The sequence below is a fragment of the Molothrus ater genome, chromosome 6, assembly GCF_012460135.2.
Source record: "Molothrus ater isolate BHLD 08-10-18 breed brown headed cowbird chromosome 6, BPBGC_Mater_1.1, whole genome shotgun sequence".
NCBI classification, from domain to species: domain Eukaryota; kingdom Metazoa; phylum Chordata; class Aves; order Passeriformes; family Icteridae; genus Molothrus; species Molothrus ater.
In genome coordinates this window covers 42,051,916-42,074,098 of record NC_050483.2, presented here as the reverse complement: position 1 = coordinate 42,074,098, position 22,183 = coordinate 42,051,916, and the positions used below count along the sequence as shown (strand labels likewise).

The 22,183-nt window shown below is 37.0% G+C and overlaps 1 protein-coding gene across 24 annotated transcripts in view; it reads right to left on the bottom strand.

Annotated features, from left to right (window-relative positions):
* The window catches only part of NRXN3 (neurexin 3), a 966,298-nt gene that overhangs the window by 103,991 nt on the left and 840,124 nt on the right, over positions 1 to 22,183 (bottom strand). For 8 of the 24 annotated variants that reach the window (XR_008508436.1, XR_008508437.1, XM_054515094.1 and 5 more), the window contains 3 exons: positions 9,544 to 9,633; positions 4,567 to 4,623; positions 2,959 to 3,266 (listed from right to left, as the gene is read on the bottom strand). Coding sequence is in view for 22 of the 24 variants with exons in the window: in XM_054515094.1 (XP_054371069.1) it covers positions 2,959 to 3,266; positions 4,567 to 4,623; positions 9,544 to 9,633 (455 nt within the window). In the remaining 2 variants the exon portion in view is untranslated. The remainder of the gene's footprint in view (positions 1 to 2,958; positions 3,267 to 4,566; positions 4,624 to 9,543; positions 9,634 to 22,183) is intronic. The other 16 variants (XM_054515099.1, XM_054515098.1, XM_054515088.1 and 13 more) reach the window with 2 other exon arrangements.

Below are 22,183 nucleotides of genomic sequence, written 5' to 3'. Positions count from 1 at the left end.
TACATTTTGTAACACTTTGTGATTACTGACTTGATATTCTGCACAAGGTTTATATGCATTTCAAAAAGGAATAGTTTAAGTTACATATGAAAATGAGTAATAAAAGTAGCACAGATACTCCTAACAGAGTAAGAACAGTAATTCTTTATCATGATTTGTGCTATTTCACATTGGATGCTTCACTTTAATTTGTATCATGCCAGGTATTTTTACAATTGGCCAGAACCGTTCTGTGCCAAGTAATGTGCATGTACAGAATAAAAAGTACATTTTGAACCCTAGGAGTCTGCAATCTTAGCATAAAACAAGATACTACACATGCACACAGAAACATGGATAATAAAACAAAATAATGTGACAACATTGATTGACTTGATAAACAGTTATCTTACACCATCATCAGCCTAACTTTTTGACTACTTTTTGGCATGCATCATGATAACAAAAAAGTTTCAATGGGATTGGAAAAATAACCTGCTATTGCCTTTTGTATGGTATCAGGGAGCAGAAACATTCCTATGATCAAATCTAAGAAGTGAACAAAAAGTACCTGAATCATGCTGATTGGAATCAGAAGACGCTAAACTTTAAACAGCCTTGAAAGCAAAGAATAACTGTTCATTTCATGAGCAGAAAAGAAAAGAGAAATCTGCAACAAGGTAATAACTAACTGTATTTGTATCTCTCATAGCCTTAGGTATCTATATTTTATGTTTCCCAAAGAGTAAACTTGCTCTATTAGATTTTTCCACCACTTAGATCTAAAATTGTAAGCAGGCTTGATGATGGTGATGTTGAACACAAGCAAGATAAAATAACCATTAGGCATCTGAAAAACCATGGCTGGAGATACTGCCCAAACAGGAAAAGACAATTTCTTCTCACTTTCACCACACAGATACTGCAACTTAAGCAGACAGAATCAAATTCCACCAAAAATAAGGAAGAAAGCCAAGCTATCTCTGCTGCAACAGTGATAAAATGGCCCAATATTGAAATGCAGAAAGTTGTAATGGAGGTACATATTGACCTTTATTTTTCTTTCAGTGGGTAGCATGAAGTGTCAAAGAGTTATTGCTTTAATATCAGCTGAGATGAGGCCATTTGTTGTGGTGCATGTGTATCCAGGAAATCGCTGCTCTAACCATGTTTTTAGAAGCACTTTGACACTTTATTAAATCTTCTTGATGCTCTTTCAGCACACAGTGGTCTCTGTAGGCTGAGTGAACTGCCACGTAGGCTAGGCAGGAAGCTTTCAGAAAGAGTTCCTTTTCAGGCAAGCCAGCATCATTTCCAGCTTGATCCAGCCCATAAAGGTCCAGTGCCATTTTCTGTCCACTGGTATAGCTAAACACAGTTCTGCTGCCTTTAAAAATTAAGGAGGGCAGGATAAGAACCACAGACTTTATCATTCTGGAGAAGTAACTGTACAAATATTTTCTCTAAAATTAGAACTAGTCACTGCAGAGAAGGAAATTCTCACAAAATTTATGACAGACAGTGACCAAACATGGGGTAATTTCCCCTCATTTAGCTGTAACTTTATAAAAGCACCTACTGGGTGCGTGAGGCTAAAAATTCAATTAATCCCAGTCATGTTGCCGCCTGGATTTACAGAGTACCAAAGCGGGCACTGTTAAACCTCAGCTTGGAATTAGTTACTCTAATAGCTGTAAATTCCACCGGAGCCAGACATACCTCACAGAATTGCTGTGGTTGGAAGGGACCTCCTGATGTCACCTAGTCCAAACCTCTGGTCAAGTAGAATCATGCAGAGTCACCTGTCCAGGACTATGTGCAGATGGCTTTTGAATTTTAACAACATGGACTCGCCACAACCTTTTGGGGCAATCTGCCCCCATGTTCAGTCACCCTCATGTTACAAATGTTTCCCAATGATTAGAGGGAAAGTCCAGTGTTTCAGTTTGTGCCCATTGTCTCCGGTCCTGTCACTGGGCACCACTGTCATCTTTACACTCTTCCTTCAGGTATTTGTACACACAGTTAAGATCCTCCCATGAGCCTTCTCTTTTCCAGGATGAGCTGTCCCAGCTCTCAGCCTTTCCTCATACAATAAATGATCCAGTCCCTTACTCATTTTAGAGACCCTTAGCTAGAGACTCCGGCAGCTCCATCTCTCTAATGATTTCAAAACACGTTTCATTCTAGTTGATAACACAATAACATGATAGCATACTGCTGAAATAAATAATCCACAGCTCAGATTGCTTAGTCACATGATTCTTTGCACAGACAAGGACAGCCAATTGAAGGTGTTTATTTCTAATCAGTACCATATTCCGGCTGCCACAAAAGCGGTTCCAAAACCACTGCATTTTAAGGGTTGAAATAACTACTTTGGCACAATTAAGTCAGATAATCTGAAATTAATTTTTTAGTTAGGAATGATTTTTACCAAATGGGAACTGCTCTATGTTAGAACATCTACATTTTGCAAGAAACCGATCTTGATAGCGTTCCTTCAAAATTCTCTGCAGGAAGGCTATAAAAGGGAAATAAAAAATGACTCCAAATGGAAGTAATGCTCCATTGCTTTTCTCCTCATTATGAACTTCACTATTGCAGCAGTTCATCCTGTCATAATAATAAATAACCATACACCCACCTCTCATTAAGCCACGTAATTCTCTTCGGAATACATTTCCCCACATATGGAACTTTTGAAACATAGTTAAAACCTTGTTCTAGATCACATTGTAACAATCTCACACAAATCGGATTGCACAAGATCAGGAGCAAAATCCATTCCCACTCTTACATGTATGTGCTACAACAATTCAGCCAGCTGTTTGTCCTGTGTCCAACACAGGAGGACAACATTTTTAAAATAAAGAGTTTCATGGAGCATAATTCAGAGAAGATAGCTCCTATGAACTTACAAATGAGCAGCAAGACGAATTAAGATCTGAAGGAAATGGAGAGGACTAACTGACTCACCTGGATGCTGGGCGGGGAGCGATTTTTTCGGGTGGTAGTGGTCGCCATCGTGGTTGTGGTTTCCATGACTGTAGTCGACATTTCTGGTGGCACCGAGGTTGTGGGTGTTGTTCCCAAGATGGAAGGGACTTCCCCAACGAGTCGGACGCTTCCATTGATTTTAATGTTGGGGTTGTTCTCTGCTGCCATATTCAGCACTTTCAGGCCATTGTAATAGAGCCCGGAGAGCTGGCCTTGGAAGAGACGCCCTCTGTCCTTCCCTCCTATGGCTATTTGCGCCTGGGTGTTGAAGATCGTTAACTGTCGTCCTAGTGAAGGGGGGTGAATAACATTATTGACAGACATTTCCTTCAGTTTGCATACTACATTGAGCCCTGGCCCGAAGTGATGGACAAAGGAGAAGTAGATTCATTCTTGGGAGTGTATATGATGACTGTAGAGAAACAGTATGGAAGTGTGGTGCCTAAAAGTCATTAATAAGGATGATTAGCCTGGAAGTATGAATACTGAAAACTGAACCTTATACCTCAGCATCCACTCACACATAAAAACTCTGGAGGATCTTTAGAAATCTGAACCTGTTCTTTTGGGATTGGATGGATTTAAAACTACAAATAGGACTTCAATGTGCGGCTATTTTTGTACTATCAATTCAAACTGCAGTACCTGTCAATCTTTAGCCCATAAATAAACCTCCTTTTGGACTTTTTGGTTAAAGCAGTAGATTAACTCAAAGCCTCTTTTAACAATGCCAAGGTTTCAAGGGTTGGCTCAAAAACAGTAAAACATCAGGTAAAAACAAAGCGATATAAGAATTAAGTAGGAGTGTTATGATAGGATCAGTCATGATCTTTCACCTGTAAACTTTATGTTGTGAAGGCTTGAAAATCTAAACCCAAGAAAGAACACACACAAACATTTCTGATGTCTCTGAAAAAGCAAAGCTTTTGAAATAGTGAAGATAACAGTGCTTCAGATGGCTAAGCCCCAGAATGCCTTACTCCACTCTACAGACAGTGAAATTCAAATGTAGGCAGGGTTATGTGGTTTAGTTGAGGTCACATCTTGAGCGTTACAAGAGGTCCAATACCATATGTAATAAAAAACCCAATTATTAAAAATAAATCTAGTAACAATTGCCAATTCACCTAGTTCTGCAGGACACTTACATCACATTCAGCCTGGACTGCTCTATAAATACTGTTTATGTCCCAGGTTGCTCTAGGTTTACCATGTTAAGAAATAAATTACTTCATGAAATGCAAAGGCAGTGCCTATAATTTCACTATTCCTCAAAAGATTAGGGGCATGCCACCTGAAATCTGCTGAATCAGCAGACAACCAGACTGGACATTGCTCAGAAGGGTTATCAATGCAGCTTCAAGTCAATCAACATTTAAATATCTTGCGCTTTCCCATTTTTATGAAGTTTGATATATGTTTTCCAATCCCAATCCCACTCCCCAGTTTTCATTTGCCACTTTCTGCCTAGTCCAGGCTGATGAGCGGTGCAGAATGCCACCATGTAGGAAAGCACAACCTATGATCCACTGCTCATTCCTTCACAGCCAGTGGTTAGAGTAGATCAAAACACATGGGGGAGCTCACCAATTTTGGTCGTCATGGCAGGTCTCGAAGCCAAGTGGTGATGCGATGTAGCATCATCTTATGGTGACAGGATGGACCATGGGGAAGAGAATGGGGACAAGAGAAGAAATGTATCTGAAAGTAGTTCCTGTCCCCAAAGAGGGCCCTAGCTAACTAAGCAACAGTATATGGAGAGGTGTAAGACACAGACATGTGGAGGTGGGCTGCACATCCCTCGTGCTCCTCACTCTCAGCTTTGCAAATGGAAAATCAGGAGTTGGTCAGGGTGGAGTGAGCGCATTGATGAGAAATGAGAAATAAAAATGGAGGATATCCTTCCCCTGGAAAGTGTTGAAACACCTGATGCGATGTTCTGCATCTCAGGAGGTTTTAAACTTGCCAGAGGCAACATGTGTCTGTTAAACATCAATAAACATGCACTGAAGCCACACGACTCATCCTCAGAATGTAAACAGAGCCTTTACTCTTGTCTATGACAAAAATAGGGCCCAGGAACAACATCTGTTAAGATATTCATCCCTCTCAGCCCAGCTCCTGTCTGAATTAGAGGACATGGCACTGTACACTGTAGAAGGTCAAACTCCTGTCCCATACCATGTCCTCAGAGCTTGCTTTTCTGTCATGCTGTACTTTGGATTTTATAAGGGATATTCTGTAAGAACCTTACTACACCATTTTCCCTTCTCTAAATATGTTACCTCCCTCCAGCACCATAGTTCTGTCCATATTGTCCCTGCCCTCAGAAACTCAGACATGTCACTTGCAACTGTTCCCTTCTTCCCACCTCATGCATGATAGAGGTAAAGATGAGTAAGAAGGGACTTAGGAGTAAAAGGATTTCTTATTTCACTAATCTTGAGATTTTATCCCTAAAAATAGATGGAAGATAACAGTCAGTTCAGTTTTCCATTTGCATTTCCATTTCTTTCTTCCCTTGAATTAATTTAGTATCTTTTTTCATCTTTTGCCAAAGGGGAGAAGGTGGAAGGTGATAAGAAAGAAATTTTCTGCTTTTCCAGGTAGGAGAGCTCCCCAAACAAGGATAGGAGAGGGGTTCTCTCACTTTTACTGAAGGATTATGACTCAGCTCAGAATACCAACTATTCTAACCTAAGCTCATAGCATAGCTTTACATGTCTGTCATATTTCTTGCATTATTTGTAAGAAGGAAGACTAAGTATATTAAGCCTGAAAAAAAGAGACCATGTCTCCAATTCTGGGCCTTCATCTGCATCTTCTAATGTTGAAAGAAAGTGTACACCAAGGAGGTGACCCTTTTCCAGCAAAAATAAAAAAAAAGCAATTTGATTGTGTATTTTGGAGTCTTCACTGTTAAATGGTTTTCCAGATCAGGATTCATGCATTGCACCATATGGTTAATGCTGGAAACCACACTAAAAATGTGTTTGCTAAAAGAACAATCACTTGTTGCAGTCACCTACTACTTGAAATTCCTCATTCTTTGCTCTTACATGGTGTGCATGTGCATGGTAAAGACACCAGGGAAATGAACATGGAATGAGAAAAATCTTTGGAGAGAATATGCATTCTGCCACCATATGTCTCTGCTGATCATTCTTTGAATGGAATTTAGCTGAAGCCTTTTACTTCCCCCAAGTAAAATTTATCTGGCCACTGGATTTTATTGATGAACTATTTATATTAGTAAATTCTACTAGGTGTGTAATTCAATTCTGCAGTGCTTTCTTTTTCCACAGAGAACTCTTCCTACTGCTATATTAGTGTCATACTAAAGAAAAACAATGAGGTGTTTTGTAAGCATTCTGAATAGTTCAGGCTCTTGTTTCTTTGCTCTCTCATTGTCTTCTTCATTTGGAAAATGGAATTCTAATTAAAAATACCACAGAGAAATCTGAAGTGCAACTTTGCCATAGCACTAGAGGAGATTTTGGGCCTGATTTTGCAAATCCTAATTCATACTAATAGTACTTGCTTCAAAAGTACAGCCACTTACATCAAGGAGACTTTACAGGTAAGAAAGATTTGAATAATTAAGTACTTCTGGGATCAATCCTTTTGATGAGATGCTTCTGGGTCTTTATTAGCTCATCCAATTGCAGAACAGGTAGCATCTGTTCCTTAGCAGACACCAAGTATTCTGCTAAGGAAATCTGCTGGATTTATGACTACTGAAGTTGAACAATTTAAGACTAAGACTTCTTTTTATATTCACATACATAATCTCAATGAAGTTAATAGCATTTAATATTTTGCTTATTACTCATGCAATTCCAGACTATAAACCTGGGCTCTTAAAATTATTTTAGACTAATTCATAGAATTTAAAAGCCCTTCAAAGCCAACAGTGATGCCACTTCAGAAAGCTAATGTGTTATATTTGTTTTCCAAGAATGAACTATTTCATTATCATGAATAACATCGCAGTACCAAAGGAAGACCAAATCTACAGCATTCAAAATATCAATCAAAAAGTGTTTCACCTTACCTCACCCAAGCCAAGAACTCACATGGGCAAGACAGCTATTCTATATATGATGACTCTTTGATGAATCTATTCCTCCATCCATCAGTTTGTCTTGCTCCATTTTGATAGGAAACTACCCTTTCACTCACCATCTTTATAAAGTCTTCTGACAGAAGGTTTCCATGTTACATTAATTGTTAGATGGATGACCAGATGGATGAGCAAGCTGGTGAGCAGCTACATAAATTACTCATTCTTATATTTTTTCAATTTGAGTGGTACCTGAATTGCTGAAAATGTCTGTCTACTTTAGAATGAACAAACCAAGTTATATTGTCTCAGGTGCTACACTGTACAATGTCATTCCATGACACATAATGGAAAGACTCAATTTCCTTTCACTTTAGTAAAAACATAGCCCTATCCTTCTAGCCTGACCACATCCAGTGCTTTGAGAGTGCCTGAAGACTCAAATATTGTCTCTTTTAGACTCTAGTGCATGTGTGATTGTCTTTTAACAAAGCATCAATATCCACAAAAGGTAGACTTCAGTTCAAAACTTCAGGATGGATTACAAATGAAAGTGTCTTGTCATGCTTTTAAGCTCAAACTTGTAGAAGCTGTGACATAAAGTAAAAGATTTTGTGGAAAACCAAAAAGGAAAAAAACAAAAAACCAACAAACCCACAACCAAACCAAAAGAAAAAAAAAAAAAAAAGATGGGTTTCTCAAGCACATGAATTGCATCAAGGAATTAGACATGCATCTGTTTTAACAAAATTGAGGCAATCATTGTCTTTAGCGTTAAAGGGACTTTAGCAATTCAGACTTACCAAAATTATTCTCTTTTTAGTGTTAAACTTTATTTATCTATTTTAGTTTGATCTTGTAAATTAATAGGGCAACCCATTGAGACTCAATAGCATTTTCTGTTTATTGTTATCTTCAAATTTATTTACAATTTAGCTGAATTAACTGTGTATGACACACTGGTGGTAAAAAAACCAATTCTGTTTTGGTTACACAAATATTTTTGCCTTATTTTCAATAATAATTTAGCTTTAGTTTTAAACATTACACCTTTGTAGACCAAACCTGAAAGTGAGCAACACTGCCAGCTCTCGTTGATAGGAGTTAATAGGAACTGAGTGCGCACAACACTTTGCAGGATCAGGCCCTCCACATGAAAATATTTTGACTGGATTTAGCCACATCCTTCCTGACCTTAATTCATACTGGATAAATCAATTTGTTAATTCAGCTGAGGTTAGAAATTTGAAACAGAACATAAATTACATTTTTCCAGTCCGACAAGAGATTGGTTTTCCTACCTGGAAAATGTGTTAACAACCATAGTCTAAATCAGCACAGAAAATGCAAAAACTGAGTTCAAAGGTCACCCCCTTTTATTAGCTGTACTTTCAGAAATGGAAACAAGAGAAGATTGTGTTCTGCATTGTCTAGATTTCAAGGCAAGGAGTTAGTTACAGGGCTTTTGTTTTTTAATACCACATTAACTAATAGAGGGAGAAAATCTTCCTGACTTTAACTCCACTGTATTACCAAGAGCCTAGTTCATGCCCTACTGAAATCAGCAAGTTATTCTGTTACCTTCAACAGGCTTTAAAATGGGTTCTACATCCAAGATATTTTATTTTTACGTCTCCAAATTTACAACTCTTTTCCTTGCAAGAAAAAAAAAATTACTGGTCTGACACAAGTCCCATTTCAAAAGGTCATGGACTGTATGCAGAACTTTCACTCAAGCCATCTGGACTTATTCATGTTAACAAGTTTTTTTGTTGAACTGAGGCCAATTACTCCAGGCAAACCCACAAAATTAAGTGGAACTGCCTTAGACTAAGAATTTGATATGTATTTCAGACAAATATCATTTGATTGTTCAACCTGTACTCCAGACATAGCATAAAAGCAACAGAACAATAATTTTCTCTGTCTCCCTCCCTGTAATTTAAATGAAAATGTTAAAAAATGTTTTCTTTACAACATTTTTTAAAATCATTTAATTATATTAATACAATTAGGAAATAAATAGCCATAGTGGCTAATCAGACTCATGACAAAAATCAACTTAAAGGAAGTGGTTTAACAAGTAGATTTGAAAATCTTTTAAGAAAACTTCAATAAAAAAGATATAAATGTAGCTCAAGCCCAAATTAAAATAGGAAAATCATGCAGTGGTTAAATTGCCATAATACATGTTGTTGCTCTTCACTCTTCTTCATTTGGCTTTTTTTTTTTTTAGAAATCATCTCCTGAATTTTTGCTTGTTTGTCATTGCTATTACAGCAAGCTTAGAATTTTGTCCCTTTAACTGCATTTTAATAGCAATGTATTATAGCATGATTTATCAACATATGGCAGGTGGAAGCTGACACAAATTATAATGAAAATTAAAACACTCATTTATGCAGCAGGCGATTATCATTTAAGAAACATTTATTTGCAGGCTTTAAAAATGAGAGTTTAGAACCAAATGGGTTTAAAATGAAAGTTTTAATGACTGTTACCTTTTTCCTGCAGCCACTCCTCTACAGGCCGGTTATATTTGAAGGGGATTTTCTGTTTTACCATTTGGAACCGTTCACTATCAGTGTTGCCTTTAAAGTTTAAAAAACAGCTTAAAAACAATCTGTAAAGTCAATGAAATAGTTAAAACATCCTAGATTTTTTGGTTTTTTTATGACCTTATTTAGCTATAGATAAATAAGTGCGCACGTGGGTACATATATATATATTTTTGAAAAGAGAGAGATTTATCTTTAGTAGAGTGGAGAATAGTTATACATCCAATTGCCTGAGGTTCTGGAAGGTCAAAGAAATTAAAGCCTACAAAAAAAAAAAAGATTCTCAGATTCTCCTCAGAGTATTTTTTTATCCAAATTGGTTAGAAGGCATGTGCAATTTGTCTGCAATGTGAGACCTTGCGTGAACTCAGTGCCATGAATTAAAACATTCGGATCAGGCTCTGGATCTGATTGCATATGGACATGGCACAGTATGTCAGTCACGTAAACACACAGTAGCAATTTGAAAAACCTTCTTGCACTGGTAAAAGACACGTGTTAGACTAGAAACCCAGTAAACAGGAAAAAAAAGAAAGGAAGAAAATATAAGAAATTGAAGCCAAAGTATCTAATATAATTAGTTAAAAAAAAATCCAAACACCTAAGAATGGAAAGATAAACAGAAAAAAAGAAAAGTAAAATTTGATAAGAGGAAGAACTGTTAATTAAGGATACATGAAAACTTCTGTTCAGTTACCAAAGACTTGGGCCTGTTGCCAGAATAAAACAAATGCTTAAAAACTAATTTAAATAAAAGCAGAAATAATTGGCCAAAATGTAAATTGCGGCAATTACAGTTCCACTGTTCCATGTTGATGGATAGTATCCTCATCCATTAAAGTGTGCTTTGGTGGAAAGCTCCTATGACTTGCACAGCACAGAGAGGCACAGGATTCACACAAAGCCTCTGTCCAAATTCCCTAGCTACTGGAAAATTGCACAAGTCAGATGAACCTCTAGTAGAAAGGAGCAGCTCAGTTTGATGGTGCTAGGAAAGACAGTGAACAAGTGCCATCATTCTGCTCTTTCATCTTCTTCAACTAGAGTAATTTTCTGATTAATTCTAATTTTTGCTTCAAGTATTATTTTTACAAAAACTCTTCAGACAGGCATAAGAGAAGTCCTTTTTTTACATGCAACATTATAAAATTGTAGAAAAAGGATTAAGCCCACAACTTACTGAAGTAATGCTACCATAAGCAGAAGATCAGTAAATCAGTTGTGCTCCAGTACGTGTTTTGAATAAATGGTGGTCAAAGTCAGCAACTGCTCTGCACAATTTGCAGTATTGCCTTTAAAGTCATACATATAAATATTCTAATAGGGCTTCATATTTATTTGACTTTCTGAAACAGATGCTGTAATCTTTTTTCAATATAAAGAGACACCAATAAAAAAAAGGGTAATTAAAAACTAAATCATGGAAGTTCAGCCAGTCAAGAGCAGACACTGTCATTCAGCAGGGAATATGACTGGTGAATGTCATGTGTTTGATCATCCTCACTGCATAGCTGTTGCTCAGAAATGCTGCCAGTGAGTGTGAGGTACCTGCTGACCACAGCTGGGCTCTCCAGCAGCACCTTGGGACTGCTGACTTTCAGCTGCATGTGAAAAGCACTAGAGCAACACGCCAGATATAGTCCCACAAGGGTTCATATGACCTAATCTTAAGGATATTTGTAAAAATCATCATCTATATTACTGTAAGCTCAGTTGTAAGGAAAGCAGCAATTTGCATTTGGGTTAGTATCTCCAACTATAATGATGGACATTGAGGAGCCTTGCTGCTTATTTGGGGTACACGGTAAAAAAGAAGCAAAAGCATTTAAGAATAACTTTACTGGCCCAATTGCTTACTACCTTCCTGAAAAGTCACATGACTTTTAACCTTCCTTATTATATATTAATTGTGGGAAACTCCTATTCCCCATTGCAGGAGTATCTAATTAAGCACCATCTGACACACATTGCTCCACTTTCTCTGTTGCACCTCAGGTGCCTGTCATATACACTTGGTTACTCAGATAAACTAAAAGGAAAAGATAAAATTGAAAATACTTTCTGAGTCATCTGCCAAGTCATATTTAACAATGTACTGTGGTGACTTGTAGTCACTCACAAAAATGAAGTTACATTTAATTACATTCCCAGCTCTCATAATTCATATCAGCACCACCAAAAGTCAATTCTATACTTCTATGAATACATATTCCTAAATAGAAAATTTGAAAATTTGAACCATGTTCAATCCAGGAACCAAGAAAAAACTGATAAAGAGGAGCTGAGTTAATATAAACAGCAACAAAAAAAAACAAAAAAAACACCAAAACAAAAAAAAAAAAACCAAAAAAACCAAAAAAGAAAAAGAAAAAACTCTACCTAAAGCTAAAGAGACAGTAATATTAACAAAACAATGATATTTGATCTGTTTAGTAATAAGAAACTGAAACGACAGTTTCTTTTCCTGGAAATTCTGCCATTCATTTAAGCCTAGGGGCAGCTTACAGGACAGGGAAGCTGACCCATTGGTTTGTGGAGAACAGAAACAAAATTAAGTCAAGCTCACTACGAAACCAATTTTTTTTTAAGATCAGTTAGCAAGACATTCAGCTTAGGCCTTTTCTCAACACACTCATCCACGCCCACCAAAACAGATCAATCTCATAAATGCAATCATAAAAAACTCTGCATCTCCTTTAGGATTTTTTTTGTTTAGTTGCAGTGTGCCTATTTTTTTTTTTTTTTGTGTACAGGGAAAGGGTACTAGGTCCTTAAAAATTCTCAGAAGGCACTTCAATGGCACTTAAAGACCTTAATTTCACTCTCAACTCAAACTTGAGGACTCACAAAGAGGTTGCTACTGCATCTATATTGCATGTGATAGTGACAGACACAGTTTTGATAGAAATGGAGGTTATTCCCCACTTTATAGAGTACATTTTGAGCTAGGACTGGTTACATGAGTGCATTGATAATACAACATTGATGGGCAGGCACGTTTTCTATAGCTCCAAAGAAATTTTCTAACACTATTTACAAGCAACAAGAAGCTCCACTGTCTTCATCCATATCAGCATGCACATGAGTAACCTTTTACTGCTGGAAATAAGATCTTTTTCAGAATGAAGACAATTCAGAGGAACACTAGAGTCAGCCAGGGGCTGGCATGGACTGCTTCTTCCTCTATGTGAAAGGCTGACTGTAGAAAAGAAAAAAACGTGGTGAATTGAAACTCCTCAGAAATAGGGTGTCTGACAAGAACAGGCCAACAAGACTGAGGTAAAAAGAGGAAGTGGGACAATCAAAAAAGACATGATGATGATAAATGGGTTTCTTATAGCTTTAGACCTTCAAGAAAGCCAGAAAGGACAACTATTCCCCACCACATCTTTAAAAACTGTTTTTTTAAAATCAGGTTTAATTTAATTTTATTATGTTATTATTATGCAGATATATTCAGCGAGATTAAAATACATATCAAAATCATACCTTTAAAAGCGATGAAAAATTGAAGGGCATTAGAAAATTCAAGTAGGTTTATATTGCAACATTAGTGTCTGATCTATTATTTTTTGGTTTGTTTTTAAATTTTATTTCAGACATAAGTAAGAATGATTTTTAAAAACATGTGCATGAGAATGTGTTTACTTATATACCCAATTACAACAGTGAGCTAAAGAGCAACCTTTTCATTGTTAAGTACTTAGAATAGCCATTAAATATAACCAATAGAACCACACAATCATTAAATTAATACTGACTTGGAGTTCTGCTTTAAAAAATAAACACAACATTTGATATGAGAGCTCAAAAAGGAAATATCATGGTTTGCAACACGAAGTAACATAACTTTGGCATGAAGAAAGCTTACTGAACCTCTGACAGCTGAGGCATGATGTGATTAAAGGTGTTTCTCATCCATCTTCATACACATAAATTTTAACAATCCTTTTGTGACCTCAATGCAATTTCTTTCTATAGTTGAATGATACAAACATTCAAACAACCTTTTCACGTAGCTAATATAGATTCTCTCTTTTTTTCCTTTTGAGTCCAGATTTGATTCCAGGCTGTTTTTCAGAATAGAATACACAGGATAGAGTGGTTTAAATTTTCAGAAAATACTCCTAATCACATAATTCTTCTGCATTCAGAATCAATGTGGGTCTCAAAGGTCGCAGGATATAGCTTTTTTATAGTAAAATTGTGTTGATTGGTTTTGCCACTTGTGATTTACTAAATATTTTCCTCCCGTAGATTCTAGCTGCTTAAATGATTCAAGTACCAATAGGATAGGCTCATTTTAAATGTTTCCTCTTTTTTCCTTCAACCACATAATAAATTCCTGTATATCAATATGCCTTAGATCTGCTTAACAAACTTAGCTTCTTCTACAGAACTGTGCCTCATAAACACATTATTTTGCCATTATTCCTTTTTTCATGTAAAAATTCTAAAGCCAACTGTGAAGACTAGGATTAAAAGAAGTCTTTTGTCCCGTTTAGGACTTATATGCACAATTAATAGAAATTCTGCTGCATCTCCTAAGTTTTTCAACAAACTGCTAAGCAATCAGACTTTTATGACCTCAAGGATTTTAACAGTAACATCTTGAAATCTTCTAGATTCTTGAATCTTGGTTAACCTGAATATTCTAAATATTTCAAATACCATTGCTAAGGGCTAAGTACTTTGGAAAGGAATATGGCAGAAGTGCTCTATGTTTTTTTTGAGTTTTCTTGGATTGTCCCTCTTTTTCCAAAGGAAATGTGGAATCTAGTCATAAAAATAAGGGCCTACTGGTTAAATATGATCAGTTGCTGGCATTGTGTCTTTTTTCTGAAGCCCTTGGTATCCCTGCTCTACAGACTATACTGATAAATAGATCAGATTCACTTTGAACTTCAGCTTTTGATAATCTTCAATTTAGACAAACTAAAATGAGGGGGAAAAACCCCAAAATAACTTGCTTGTGCCAATCACTACTGGCAGTTCCCACAGGAAATACTTTTTATGCGGTGCAAGAGTCCAAGGGACACAGTTTAAATTTGCTCATGGGCAAAGCAGAATTTTCTTCCAAAACCCTTCAGTGCTTCAAGATGTTATTCTTTTGTGCTGATGCTTCCTTTAAGAAAACAAGCAACCTTTATTGCATTAAGCTTATTTCTAAACCAAAATGGAATCTTAAGCCAAAGAAAGTACAAGAACAATTGAACCTCTGAAAAATCTTGCTTCTTGGCCTAGACCAATCATAATGATTTACTACCTCTTAGGTGTGAAAGAGAAAAACTGAAAGGTTCCAGCAAATTGCACCAGGCAGAAAGAAAGTACTTGCTTTTAGGTTGAATATTAATCCATCCTGATGTGTTGTCAAATCTGTGAAGATGCTGAAAAGAATACCACAAGAAAACACTCATCTGATCTAAATTATTGTCACAGGCTGTTCTATGAAGCAGAATTTTCTTCATTGCTTCTACGTCTCTAAAAAGAATGAGACATTTTACCTAATGAGCAGTTATTAAGTGAAAGATGTTACAGTGATACTAAGGATTTAAAGAAACATCTTGAGATCACTGTTGAAGCTTTAAAATGTTTCCTCCATTTTCCCCATATTGTAGAAGGAATATCAGTAGGAAAAGGGCTTGCTAACACCTAGTGTTTGATAGCTCAGTTCACCCAGCAGCCTGTAATGCCAGCTCCCTTTGAGTTTTTATGGATGCCCATAATCTCACTAAGATTTACACACACTTAATTGACATCATCATGAGAGAGAAGCAGTCTGCTACTGCATGAAAAGTGTATATTTGATGGGTAAATGCTCTTCTAACATAAATTAATTCAGTTCAATTCAACTCCAAAACTCTCCTAGGGCTGATGTTACATGCCCTGGAAAAGGAGACTTGCATGCATCATGGAGAAGCTGCCAATTCCCCTCTGATAAAGGGAACAAAAGTTTCCCAAGTGTGCTTGTGATTGGCACAGACTGAACCTCTTTTACCACTTCTGTTTTCAAGCAGCTGCACTTGAAAACCTACAAGATACTGAATTGCTCCATTTTCACATTTCCTTAAGTACATATTTTGTTTTAAATACTACGAAGTACAACCACTATTTGTTCATAGTTGTATGCAATTAGATAACTGACACAAGTCTATTAGTAAAGGATTGGAATCTATTTGTAAGACTTGACCTTCCTCCATACATCAAAAACGAATAACAACACTTACAATCAAGTTTTAGCATCAGGTCTGTTTATGTATAGATGTTTATTTTGTTGTGTTACTGTAAGACCATATTGTGGTTTATATAACATAGAGAATGGTTGCACTAAAATTCAAACATGCAAAAAATCTCTACTTACAGTGGCTTTAGAAAATACTTGAAAAAGGTCCAAACCTGAAACCACAGATGTGGCTTATACAAAAATGAGACAGGATGGCCATGCTAAACAAAATAATTACAAGGCAGATGATCTGGAATCTTTCTACCTATCACAAGCTGTCCCTCTAAAAATTCTTGAAAACCTTCAGTTTTGCCTTGTATAAAAGGAGAGCTATAGAAAATTAATTACAATTTGGGATTTAATTTCATTTTAGTGAATTGAAAGATAGACAAGTCTTAACATTGTTTAGCTTTGCTTCAGTTCTTGGATATTATATTCTTCCCCTGCTTTCACTGTTCAATAAAATTGCATCTTTTGCTACTGAATTCTCATTTTATTTCTTGTCCTTATTTTCCCCTTAGTCCTGGATGCCCTTGACTTTATCTTCAATTCCCTCTGATCACATTGTTTGCTGGGAGCAACACCTTTTATTCTGTTCATCTCACTATGGACTGGAGTTAAAAGCTGACCTTCACACTGCAACCCTCCTCAGCTCACTGCCCTCGTGATAAGAGACAACAAGGTCTTGGTAATGTAAGTACTAAAAATATGAGAAAGAATTAGCAAGCAAGACTCCAACAGTAAAAATTATTCAGGCAGCTGGAGCTGTTTCTAAGTCTCTAGTACCTTGACCAAAATCTTTACAACGCCACCACTCCCTATTTTGTCTGATCTTTTTTGGCCTAAAAAACCTGAGGTTCTAATTTAGAGTAAAGCACCATTCAGGCCAAAATCATTGGGAAATTCAGAAGCAAACTAAGGGATTGAAGTTTAAATGTCTGTGCAGGAGGTATAGCTAACGTGGACCACAGTGACACTAATAAAACTAAGAAAGACTTGAGGAAGTCATCTAATTCAATGCTCTGCCCCAGGACAAGATCAGTAACATTTCAACCTCCCTTAGATTAGTCTTTCAATCCTGTTTTGGATGACTGAGAAAATAAGTGCCTTACCTTCAATAATCTAACACAGAAGCACAATAGGAGCAAAACGAAAGAAAACCCAGATTAGCAAAGGTGGAAGAAGGTTAATCAAACCTTTTCAAGCATCCAGAAGAAAAGAAATATTGTCAAAAATTTGACTCAAGTCCTATTTTATATGTGCACATTATGCTGAATCACTTCAGCCCTGTAGAAGTTGAGGCCATGGGCATGAAATAAAAGCAGTCTGCTTTAGTTCTCCTTTGAGCTATGTTGGAAAACTGAACTAGTGTACAGTGCAGAGAAAGCAGTTACCAGTTCAACCTCTCTAAAAATATGAAACAATTTGGGTGCCTACATTACTAGATGTTTGAAATGTTTTGTTAGGAATGTGTAAATTACTGTGTTTTTTCACTGACCAGACCCAAATTAAGCCCCATGTCAGGCAGCCAAGGCTGAAGTGTCTATTAAAGAAAAACTGAAACTACATATTGATCTTTCCATTTTAAGCAAGGAAAAAAAACCCAACATTTTGCAGGAAGAAATCAGAGATTGGAATAAAATACACTGCTATTATCCCCACTTCTTTGATTCCCTTGTGAAAGGTCAGGATATGATTTATGTTGCCCAGTGGGAACAAGCAGCAATAATCAAATACCAAAAGCATTTTATTTCTATTGACACTTTAAATTCTATTAACTCTCATTTATCTAGAGGTTGTTTATCTGTTTTGTGCATTAGGCAAAGTCAGGACATAGAAACACTTATATAATTTACAAATTTGAGGTGAGGCATTTGAGCTACATGAGTGTAGCTATTTTGCTTCCAGGAGCAATGTGAGACTGAAAACAGCTCAGTTGCCTTTGGAGGGTGCATGATCTGAGGTAAGAAAACTTGTGGCTTTATACCTGCTTCTTGAAGGGTCAATGGCTCACTACCACAACCCAGCAAATAAGAGCAGCTCAGTTCCAGCAGAGCTGAAGTCTCTGCCTTGGTGCTGGTAGCTGGATTGGCTCCAATAGAAACCTTCAGATGTTTCTGAATCTCATTTCCCTGTGCACATATTATTAGGGAGATAATATGGGGAGTTAAATGTACAAATAGAGAGAGCATGTGAAGTCCTTTCCCATAAATACAGTGCTACTGTAGGGAAGCTGCTCAGTCAGTAACAATAATGAGAGTAATGCCTGTAAGGCCCTTAGTCAAATGTCACTGATGAGGACTGGAAAGCTAACCAGTTACAAATAACCAAACGCAAAAACTCTATGGAAGTGAAAAGTTCTCTAGAATGAGTTCCAGGAAATAATTAAAAGCATGTAAGAAACTGATGAAATAAGAAATTTATTACAAAGCACTTCCTACTGAGATTGCATATTAGACAGTGCTACAGTATCCTCAGGGAAATTCTTGAATTATTTAAAATTTTCCTTGAAAAAGCAGTGGGGGATATCAGTTTATTACAGAATGGAATAAATGAGACCAAACAGGCCTTTCCCATTTCTAATTGCTGCAAATCAGAAAATCAATTCTTCTGTTTGCATCAATTTAGAAAAAGGAAAAGAGAATTCTAGGATTCTGTAGCAATCCAATGAGTCTTCTCAAAGACAGATGCTATTCGCAAAGTTGTGCCATGACCAAGAGCACCAGTTACTCAGTAAGTAGCAAAGATGCAAATTCATTGACCCAGAAAGACTTCCATGTTCAGTGAATTGTAGAATATTTTCTATTTAAGTCCCCAAAGATAAGGTAAATTGGAGCTTTATCCTCAGTTTAATGATGGGAAAAGCCAAGCTGCAGAGTGGTAAAAGCATTAGCCAAGATCACAGAGAAAGGCATCTCTAAACACAAGGCTGGGATTCATGAACTTCTGACTCCTAGTTCCATGACTGGCCCCTTTCATTTCTGACCATCCTTTCACACAGTTGCTCTACTTCAGATTGTAGCATATGATTTTAATGACTTCATGCTTTCCAGTGCCTTTAGAGAGCAGGGAAAAGGCTGACGTGGATGCATAAACCACTTCTGTCACTGCATGTCAGCATGTCAACCAGGGATTACAGCTGGCACTGTTTTTTCTGCAGGCAATGTGATCAGAAAAGCACAAAGTTGTTCAAGCCTGTGATCCCTCAGGACAGATGTTTGTTTGCTCATTCTTACTGTGCACACATGTGTGTTTATGAGAGAGAGACAGGGACAGAAGGAGAGTTAGGGAGAGGGAGGGAGATCGAGAAGAAATAAAACATAAAAACTCTGTTTGATCAGGAGAACTGAAACAGAACTAACCCAGGAGAGAAACGTAAATATATTCATGTCTGGGAACTCACTGCACTGTGCTGTGCAGCAGGATTCTATTTAGCCTGAGTCTCCATCTGAGAAATATTTCTCCATCCTTCTCTGCACTTTGTACAGCTACATTTGATGTATCATCAAATGGCTGAAGCAATAGCAATTGTTTGGATGGGGCTTTGAGCAATGTGTTCTAGTGGAAGGTGTCCCCACCATGGCAGGGAGTTTGGAACTAGATGATCCTAAAGGTCCCTTCCAAATCAAGTTCTTCTATGGTTCTAATTAATCTTATGCCAGCAAAGGAGAAATTTACCAGAAATCACTGTTGATAAGGTTTATGCTTGGTACCTGGACCTCATACAATCATGGAGCAATGGACACCAACAGATGAGAACAGCTCAAAATATCTGAGGATTCAGTCAGGGTACACATGCTTGTGTGAATGGCGGTATACTTTGGCATTGTTGGGAAGACCAAGATATCAGGATATACCTATATCTCTTAGCATGTAACTACTCTTCATGGAAAATGGCTGGATGTCAAAGAAATACAGGGAAAACCACATGGATTGTATCTGTTTTGCACCATAGTATCTCAGGCACTGGGACTCAAAGGCCTGTGGTAAGTATATGAATGCAATGCCAATTCCTTGGGATATTCCAGTGTTCTTAAATCAGATGCCAGGTGAGAACAATTAGGCAGAAAGATGCATCAGTGCCCTATGGATACTGTATCTTGGAATATTTTAAGTGATCATTCTGACATAGAGCAAACCTAGGACTGGGAAATCATAAAGCTCATCTCTCCTCCCGAGTTTCAGTTTATGCTGTACTACCATTGTCAAAGGTTAATACAACTTTTCCTAGGCATTCACTCTGTGCTCCAAGAATTTATCTTACAAAGAACTCTAGTCAATAGAACTAAGCTAAGAGGAAAGAACTGAGATTTGAGAATCAATGGAAAAAGAATCAGAAAAATAGAGGAAAAATTAGAGATGCCACTAAATTACCTAGGTTTTGGGTTGTTACAGGTTTAAATTTGGCTGAGCAGTGGGGTCACAATGCAGCAAAGTAACTTCTCCAGCTGCAGAAGTGGGAGTATTTCCACACAATCATGTCTTCCTGAATAAATTAATGAGGAAAAACGAGGAAAACATTTGCTTTCCAACTGAGAAATACAAATGTAATTGCTGTAGATATGATACAAACACATAGAGCTTATTTGACTTCATATTTCAGATCACAAACTAAATGCAGAAGTAGGGCAATTTTTTTTTTAGAAGGACATCTTTTGGGGCATATTTTTGTTGTTGCCATGGTGTGTTATTGTAATTCTCTGGAGCATCAGACACTTGACAGGTCTCAGACTCAATAAGCTTGATTAGATGAACAATCAGGCTCTGGGAAGACAGAAGAGAATCCCCATTGGAAAAAGGTGTCATTTTGACCATTACAGCAAATTTTCTCCTAAAGTATTTGGTATTCATCTGCAGATTTGACATATTGGACATCTAGTCTGATGCAGGAAGATGTAAGAGTGTTGCTACACTAATTCAGCTAACAGCTGAATATACAATACAAATAATACATTTCTCTGGTTTTTTGGACAGCACCAAAAAACTTTTACTCAAACTGTCAGTACTTTCTGTTAATGTTCTCTTTATCTAAGCTATAAACAAGATAAATATTTTGGCTAAATTAAAGCTAGTATTGCCTCTAACGTGTATTTGCATATTAGAAGAACCTTTTATGTGATTGTTATGTAGCAGTAATAAAGACTGCTACAGAAGAATACTTCTTACTCCTCTCCCCTCTCCCTCAAGGCCTATCAGTGGGATCCTGGGTGGGAATTAGATGGTCATGGCAACTTGCATGAAGATACTTTTCTGTGTTTACTTCCTTCCTTAGGTAAACTCCTTCTTTCAACCCTACTGCTGTTAAATCATACTGTGCTACTTGCTCTGCTTCATTACCTTACATGTCTTCATAAAGACCCATGCATTTCCCTCTTTCTTGATGCCAAGCTGACAAATTCCAGGGCTTGACAGACTGCCACTCACATGGGCTTGAGGTACTTGAGGAAGTTAAAACTACATCTCCCTCAGACTGAATGCAGTGTGTTGTAAGAGCTCAGATCAGCTTTAAGAAACAAAACAGGAGCAATGGATACTGGAAGCTGCAATATAACCACCTTTTTGTTAGTTTGTTTTCTGTTTTCTCTCTCTTCTGTCCTCCAAACTAGAATTTGGAAGACAGAAAGTTCTTACAACACTTTCATGAAACTCTTTGAGGATGGAGCAAATTAGAAATAAACCACAGCTTCACTTTTTCTGTGGAAAAGCAAGATACAAAGTACACAGCAGTTAAACTCTAAGCGTAGTGGCAACATTTATGTAACTTTTATATCATGTCAGATCCTATCCCGTCATCCAGTATGCAAACACATGCATTAACATGAGGTTTTTTGCACGAATTTCAAACTATGTTCATTTGTTGATGACTTCATCAACAAGTCTTATATGTTTTATATGTCACTGGATACAGGGGAACAAAACTTGAGTGTTCATATCAGGTAGCCATATTTATCAGTTTTCCAACTCTAAAAATATATTATAGATGCTACGGCCCTGCAGTGACAAGCTACAATCAACTTTTGATTTCATCAACTTGTCATGCTTTAATCATCCCTCTTGGCAGATCTTTCAACATATGTTGCAGTACTGCCTTCAAAATGTGCTCCTCCAATTCTGTTTTATTAACCCTGTCTTTTTATATGTTTTAGGCTCATTATGAAATGCAGTAAATCTGTCAAAGGCACTTTATATGCTGTCTGCAATTCATGCTGATAGGAAGCATCTGAGAGCTCATTTAAGTGCCACAAAATGAGTACAATATGAAAAGTCAAAATCCACAACAAAGTATGTGACAAGAACCCTGGTGATCGCATTCAGCCTACAGGGCTAATCAAAAAATCAGTTCTTTTGTTCCTTACTCAT